Source organism: Mytilus californianus, unplaced genomic scaffold, assembly GCF_021869535.1.
Source record: "Mytilus californianus isolate M0D057914Y unplaced genomic scaffold, xbMytCali1.0.p SCAF_8, whole genome shotgun sequence".
NCBI lineage: Eukaryota > Metazoa > Mollusca > Bivalvia > Mytilida > Mytilidae > Mytilus > Mytilus californianus.
This window is the reverse complement of record NW_026262734.1, coordinates 90500800-90509633: the sequence shown is the minus strand read 5'-3', so window position 1 is coordinate 90509633 and position 8834 is coordinate 90500800. Positions and strand designations below refer to the sequence as shown.

General features: G+C 31.9%; 1 protein-coding gene across 1 annotated transcript in view; it reads right to left on the bottom strand.

The window, feature by feature from the left end:
- Positions 1-1390: 1390 nt before the first annotated feature.
- The window catches only part of LOC127712895 (uncharacterized), a 30333-nt gene continuing 22889 nt past the window's right edge, over positions 1391-8834 (bottom strand). Inside the window, exon 3 of the mRNA XM_052219494.1 lies at positions 1391-1656. Within this exon, the coding sequence (XP_052075454.1) occupies positions 1391-1656 (266 nt within the window). The remainder of the gene's footprint in view (positions 1657-8834) is intronic.

Here is an 8834-nt window from a genome sequence, read left to right as displayed (position 1 = left end):
TTTGAAATAGGTCGATAATAAAAGGGGCTCGCAATTCTGCCATTTTCCACTTCACCCATGACTTTTCTCCATGCTAAACTTGGATCTTGTAAAACAGATTTTAAATTTTTGCTTTCATAAGCAACCCTTGGGCCTGTATAATGTGTTCGAAACCCATATTTAAAACCATTATATAATATATTTGCCGATATTTTATCGGGAAGTCTTTTAACATATTCCATAAAACCGTAGTATTAATAGGGGTAAAACCCAAACACCAAATATCATACTGTTGATTGAAAGCTGTAAACAATTAAAATTTGAAAATATTAAAATTGCATCCGTGGAACGTTTGCCTGGTGACCAGGAAATCTATAATTATTCAAAAAACGAGTATTTTGGTTAAAATTTTTATGTGGATTCAAAAACCTATTTGACTGCGTTGTAGCTCTAGCACTGAACTGATACCTTGGTGCAAAATTGTGTGTAACTGGTGCCCTAGGGTAATTTTGATAACTAGGAGCAGGATAGCGCGAACTTACAGAACTTCGAGGATTATTCTTGTTATACAGGTTATATGAATAATTTGTACAGTACATCAAAGGATGGAACTGGCTACATCTTATACATGAACGGCTGTATACACAATTCATACGAGTACAAACGCCCTTAAAATTATAATCGTAGCAAGGTTTGTTAACTGTGTGAGAAGTATAAGATGTCTGTTGAAAATGATTTATGCCTACTGCAATAAATTGAAGCCATAGCTGCCCATTAATGACGTCCCATGCACGCATATGATCTCGAGCATTTCTAAGTCGAAATTGCTTGTCATATTTATAAACGTTCTCAAAAGGTACACTAGCCCCCCTAATAATAGTCATGTAGCTAATCAATTCATTTGCCAAATCCGGAAATCTTTGTAATACAATTTTCATATAATTTAAAAAACCTTCAGTCCACTCACCAATGTTAGATAATGATTTTACTTTTGAATATTTGTTTCTTTCAATTAAAATGTCCCCATCTTCTTCAAAACCTAGCACTTTTTTCGGTTGATCAATATTTGAAACAAAAATTTTTATACAGTAATTGGGCCAAATCAACATATTCTAAATTCCAAATTTGGTTTATAATTTTTTGTGGTACAAACACATCAACATCATTACTAGTAGGTATAACTAAAATCTTGTACAGTATTACTAGCTGTGGGCTGCCCTGGTTGTACACATCCCTGACCCGGAACTTGTTGTTCAGCAGGCTGCTGGGGGACGTTTGGAGTTCCAACTTGTTGTGGCAATAACTAATGTGGTGGCATTGATGGCTGTTGTGGTGGCATTAATGGCTGTTGTGGAGGCATTAATGGCTGTTGTGGTGGCATTAATGGCTGTTGTGGTGGCATTAATGGCTGTTATGGTTGCATTAATGGCTGTTGTGGTGGCATTAATGGCTGTTGTGGTGGCAATGGTTGTTGTGGTGGCATTAATGGCTGTTGTGGAGGCATTAACGGCTGTTGTGGTGGCATTAACGGCTGTTGTGGATTGGCTTCATTTTGTCCAATTATTTCAGCTCTCCTTGTGCGACGCCTTCTGTTTACCGGAAGCTGTACAATATTTTCCTGCCTGCGTGCAGCACGGTTTGGCAGCACCCTCTTCCCTTTTCCTCTCAGCATACTGGCTTAAACAAATAATTACAATTTTAATCAATGCATTAGTAAAATATTCTATCATTTGTCAATGTTACATCCCTAAATTAAACAATTGCATCGATATGAAAAAAAAAAATATTTCAATATGTTCATTGACTAAGTATTGAGATACAATGTCAATAACTACGTATAAAAAACGAAAGCGCAAAAACTTGATTGTTGCTGTCAATGTCCAGTGGCAGATATTTCAAACATATTCATAAAGAAAATATCAAACATATGATACCGATAGTCATAAAAGAAATAATTGAGGTATCTACCAAATATCAAATGAAGTGGTCTTCATCAATGAGAAATTTTCATACCCTATAATCGGCTATAAAACACGAAAACTATGAAGCAATTTAATCGAAAAGTATATCTATTTAAATGTATTAACTAACATCCTTGATGACTAGCAATAGTTTACGAAAATAATGATTGATTGATGGTTGCTTAACGCCCAGTGTCACCTATTTCATGCTAATTTAGGAAGAAAAAGAAATTATATATACATTTATGTTGAAATTGATATATGGCTTACTCACCGGTTACTTAGTACTGCAAGATTTGGATTTGGATTAAAATTAAATAACATGGGAAATGTTCATTAGCATATTAAGACAGTTAAACAATTAGTTATAACAACTCGCACTATAATTATAACTATCTACTCAATTTACAAATAAAAATATAAAATAATATCCATGAAAAGATTATCGACAATTTACGCAATAACAAAATTTAAATTCAATTATATTACACCAAAGAAAAAGTTAACGACTATTTAAAGCATTTAACAAAGTTAAAATTATCTAACAAATGAAATACAAGTTTAACTGTTTAAATTATTGAGCTACTATTCTTTATAAAACATTGCTTAATTCTAAAACTAAAAAAAAAAATACTCATCTTTTCTTCTGTGTAGAATTTAGTTTTAAATTCTATAGCTTTGGTCAAGCTCCGTGTAAGGTTTGAATCCAAATGACAAAACCACACGAGGTAAATTGCACGGACTAATATTTCGCGGGCAAAACTAATAAGCATATGAAAGTGACCAGTAAAAAAATAATCGAACACACCGTCAATTAAAATCATACTAAGTTATATAATTACAATAACTGAATTTACTTATTACTGAATTGAATTCTAATATAATTTACGTTCGTTTTTCAACCGACAATCGCAAAACAGTGAATATAAATTCATGAAGTATATCGCTGGAGTTTCTTTCCACTGCGCCAGTGTTTTACCATCTCCATTTTCTCTAAACAAAGCATGGTTGGTTAACTGTTCTGAGAATTTCGGGATTTGTTTTCTTCAAAGTCAAGTAAACTGAATCAGAAAAAAAATCACACTATCCTAAGTCGAATACCTAAACATTGCAAAAGAATAATGAACATGACAGTTTATAACACTATTTGAAACCTATTGGTTTAAAAATCGGGCATAATCTTCAGTATGTAATTTGGTTATTTTTGTAGTTAAGGGCATACGATACAGTTTTGATCCCATAATGAAATTTTGATGAAAATTCCCATATAGGCTATTTTTAACCTGATTTAATCAAATATGTAATAAAAAATATACCTTCATGTGCTACTTTTTGAGTAGAATGAGGTCACAATTTCAGATATTTGCTCAAAATTTCAGATTTGTGGTTGTATTTTACCTTTAGAAAGAAATACATAACTTTTTTGTTTTTAAAGATAAACACAATCTATTTTTTGTTTAATTATTTGTAATTTCTGTTTTATATAAATATTCTATAAATTTATACATTTCCATATACTATCCAATTTAGCACATATTTACAACTCGAATAATCCTGTACTTAGTCTATTGATATGTTTTGGCTGACTACGTGTAGCTCATTTACGTGGTTTTGTAAATCTACTCACTCGTATCATTGTAAAATATCCCTCGACTCCAGAATGAAAAGATGGTAACTGCTGGTGTAAGTATGTTTATTGATAAAAAGCGGTGTTTTACTATACATGTACTTCTTCACATGGTAAGATGACACAATAAATTGACCAAAAGCAGGCAATAATTAAATTGCAGTGGAAGCTTTACATTCTTGAAAAAATTTTCCAATTTCAAATAAAAACTAAAGCTATAATAAATTGTAAACATATGAGGACATACAGTTGCCCCCCTCTTTTAACTTAGGTTGGAACCCCTTTTAAAAATGACTGGATCTGCCCCTGGTATGTACCCATAGGTAGTCTTGTGGATAGTTAAAAAGCCTACCATTAGATCAAAGATACTAGGGCTTATGATTTGGTTATTTATTAAATAGTAAATAGTAAAAACTAAAAAAAAAAAAAATAACAGAACATGTGTTTATATATAGGTGGCACATTCTCTTCAGACATTATCACGTTTTTTAAATTCACATTGTCCTGAACATGCATGAAATATTTGTCACTGGACATTAAGCAACCAATAATCAATCAATTCATGACGAAATAGATCAAATTGCTTTAATTTTCTTTCACAAGGTTTCATGGTTCACTCTTTTTTTATGTACAAAGTAATTGCATGGAAGATAATTTTTTAGATGGCATTGTACTCTAATTAAGGCATAAAGAACCATATGTGTTGCTCTTTATTTAAATGAAAAAAACTTTTAATGGTCAAACACATTGTTAGATCCGAAGATTAAATAGTAGGATGTTTAAAAATCAATTTGAAAACTAATTACAAACTTTTTAATTTAATTTGGAACACAGCATTTACTTCAAAATAGCCAGTAGCAATTTTTGTTTTAATATCTTGATTACGATACAATGAAATCTTACCCTTGTTGTCATTCATGCGTAGTTACTTAGTACACGAAAAAAGTATGTACTATGAAATTTAGAAGGCAAATTCAAGCAATTTGATTGGACGAGAAGTTGTAAGTATGTGCTAATAAAGTTTGTTTGACTGATTATGTTGCACAACCTTTCGCTAAGCTTGGCCGCAGTAAAGTGTATTCTACCTGTTAATACATTATATACAGCAGATAATGCTATATCTTAGATAGAGGTAGAATTGCATAATATGTATAAAGATTCACAACATGTCTGCTTATTTGACGTTTTAAATATCCGAACTTGTATCATAGCTGATTATTATAATATGGATGATTTTATCATACATTTGTTAATGAATTGATTGATTTTAATGAATTTTCTAAAATAGGCATTCTAGACATCCTTTGTATGTATCAACCTCTGACTTCAACTTTTATTAACACTCTAGAAAGTTTACACTGTAACAAGAGGCAGACAAATGACACAAATAATATTATACAATGGTGAACAAGATAGAAAGACATATATATATATATACCTAATGATGTCAGTTACTTCCTAAAGTAATGGTTCATTATACCTGATTCTCTGCACACAAGTATACAGATTAATAACACAAGAAAATCATTCAGAGCTATAACAATGGGATCTAAGATCGCCAGTCGAAAAAATGTTAATGGTGATAATATATTCATAATCATAGATATTTCATAAGTTTATTTGTGAAAATTGACAAGTTATTCAAGAATTTTATATTACATAAAGACACCAAACCTTTCATTTTATATTCTGAAGGGTTTTCAATATAGTAGTTTGGGATATATGCATGTCTAAATTTTGTAACCTCGTTATTGCGACATACAAATAAGTAATGAAACAGATTTCCAATATAATTATTTTTGCACAAAGTACATAATCTATCCTCTTTTGAATGTTATGCCACCGACCAGTTTCTAATGGAATTTTGATATTTGAACATCTAAGTTTGGTAATATATATACTATTTTCTTTTTTCAATCTTACTAAGTAATTTTCTAAGCCAAAATCGTGTTTAAACAGTAAATAGTATCCACCTCTTGAGGAGTTTTCAGCATCACTAAACACTTTTGAATAAACTGGTCGTGTAAAATTTGCTTTACATATAATTTGATGTCAACATTTCTTAAAATACATTGATTGTTTCATACATAACTCAAACCTGTGTTTTCTAAGGTAAATTTCATACAATTAATCTACTTAGAAACAATATTTCCATAATTATGCATGTTATACAAAAATTGGTATAACAATCCTGATAATTGTGTGCTGATTAATAGTAATTAAATAATAAAAAACCGAGGAAACGAAACCCTCAAGATCCAACAGTAAATACATATGGCAGAAAATTTTTGTGAAAATAGTAATTTAATTATCATGAACAGTCGATTTTTTTCTGACAAAGTTGGTAAGCCAACAAGTCGTAATACAAGCGGAGTTGACTACGTATTGAGCTCTGCAAATATGTTTCACAAAATTGTTGATTTTGAAATAAGGCAATGTAGCAATTTATATTCGGATATTCATACGCCAATAATTTACAACTTAATTGTAATGTAAAATCGGACATGCTAAAAGTAAATGCATGTATTCGAAATAATGACAAATATATAGGTAAATGAAAACATGAAAAGAGTACTGATTTTTAAAAGTAACATAAACAGAGATGAGGTCAATGAATTATTGGCACATATCTTAGAAATAAATGATGATATTAGTAAAGTAATTGAAATTGTTACCAAAGTTATTAAGATTTTGCTTGATTCAGCTGAAAAAACTGTTGGTGTATTTACGAAAGATTGTAGTCATGAAGAATGGATTAATCACGATTGTAAAACTAGTAGAAAAGATTATAAAAAGTCATTAAGATTGTATAAACATTATTGGTCATATATTTTCAACGTTAGATCGACAAAGAAATAGTGAAAAAATATATTTAAAAAATATTGATGATAGCATTCGTTTGTTTAATCATGACTTGAAGAAGAAAATGAAAGAATTACGTACGAAAAATCCACGTGATTTTTAGAATTTTTAAAAGGTCTCAACGAACAGTGAATAATGACATTGATATCAAAAAGTTTGATGATTTTTTTAAAGAATTGAATAAAGATAGTCTTAATATAGCGAATATTGAATTAGATAACAATTTTGATACTGATAGATCAAATTAGTTTTTGAATAAAACAATAACGAGAGACGAGGTTATCAAACGCACACCAATGTATTTATAAATGTTATAATGAACACGTGTATTTGTTTTGACATTTGTCACATGACTAAATATAAGGTCTACTCTGACTTACTGAGTATTTCACGAGCCAAAATAAACGGGAAGAATTGTAACGGTAAATCTATGTTTAATTATGTGTCATTCGACGCTTCCCTTCGGACAGTCCAGTCTGGTCATTTTTACTTCAATATGGCTGAACATACAGAAGAAAGTCTACTTCTGCAGGACGACTCGTTGCCTGATAAAAGCAGTGATGGTGCAAACAGATCATCTTCTGATAGAGACTTACACGACACGTTCTCTCTATTTAAGCTGTACATGGACGGGAAAATGGATAATCTTGAATCCAAGTTGGTACGCGAACAAGACGCGATGTCCAAGAAGATAAAGGAACAGGTTTCTAACAAGTTCAAAAATGAAGGACTTAGAATTCAGTTCAAGTTTAAGGAAGAAACTGTGAATGAACTCAATAAGCTTTACAAGTTAATTCCGTCAACAGAGGCACAGACTATTCGCGTGTTCTGGATTTCTTAGATAAAGTTAAAGGCCGTAATAAGCTAATACGGATTGCAGATTCTTCACCGGCAGGATGGTCAACAGTCCGGGAGTACGAGTCTAATGATATTGCTTTCGACAGCGAGGATGAGAAGAAAATTCGCCAGGCGGAGAGCCGAGCCATGCGCACGATGAAAGACAAGACTAAAGGGCGTCCCGCTCCATATTCAAATAAACCCAGATTGTCACCAGCCGAAACCTATGCTAATTCCGCTTACAACCAACAGTTTCAGAGGCAGCCCTTTCGTAACAGCGTCGCACGGCGTGAGCCGTGCCAGTGGGACATGTGCTTCTTCTGTAAGCAGTTCGGGCATTGGAGAAAAAATTGCCCCCTCAAATCTGGATCCGTTGGTGTCGGATCGTCAGGAGTTGCCAATCAGAAGTAAATCTGCAGATGCATCCAGAAATGTAAATGATAAGTATAATTTTACTGAATTTGATTGTTATGAATGTGAATATGGGTCACAGTATGAATTAGATATTTTCTTAACTCAAATTAATTATTTTGAAAAGATTAGTCATAATTGCATGTCATTTACTGGTGTAAAAGGACAGTTAGCGAAGCATGTAAAATTTTGGGAATATATTGCAGCAAATTCTTTTGTTATTGACACAATACGTAACGGTTATGTCATTCCATTTATTGACCCGCCGGTTAAAATGTTCTTTAAGAATAACAAATCAGCATTACTGAATGAATCATTTGTCAATCAGACTGTTTCAGAGTTAGTTTCTACAGGTTGTGCAGTTGAAGTACCATTTCAACCTCATGTTGTCAATCCCTTAAGCGTAGCGATTCAAATATCTGGCAAAAAACGGCTTATTCTTGATTTATCCGTTTTAAACAAATCAATCAAAAAAGACAAAATAAAATTTAAAGATTGGAAGATAGCAGTTCAGTATTTTCAGAAGGATTCGTACATGTATAAATTTGATTTAAGTTCTAGATATTTTCACTTGGACATTTGTCCGCAGAAACAAACTTTTCTAGGTTTCAGCTTGAACAATAGATTTTATTGTTTTACAGTTTTAGTATTTGGTATATATACGGGCCCATACATATTTACAAAATTTCTGAGACCTATGGTAAAATATTGGCGTGAAAACGGTATAGATGTTGTATTGTACCTTGATGATGGTTTTGGTATGTGTACAGATAATTCTAAGTGTATAGAAGATTCAAATTTTGTTAAGAAATCTTTAGAAGACGCCGGTTTTCTTATAAATGAAGGAAAGTCAATTGTTTCACCTGTACAGTCATTAAAATGGCTTGGTATTGTTTGGAATGCTAGCGAATTTAGTCTTGTTATTCCAGACAGACGTGTAGATGATTTGCGTGTTTCCCTTGTATCAGTTATTAGAAGATTTCCAAAAATAACTGCTAGGACCTTAGCTCAAGTTGTAGGTAGCTCCAGTCATTGACAATGTAACAAATGACAAAAAATTTTTAAATGGCAATAGAGTGTAGAACAGAATAGGACAAATGGCTGTTGTTTCCATGTCCTTACAAAGTCTTATCAGAACTGCATTTCTGGTTAGATTA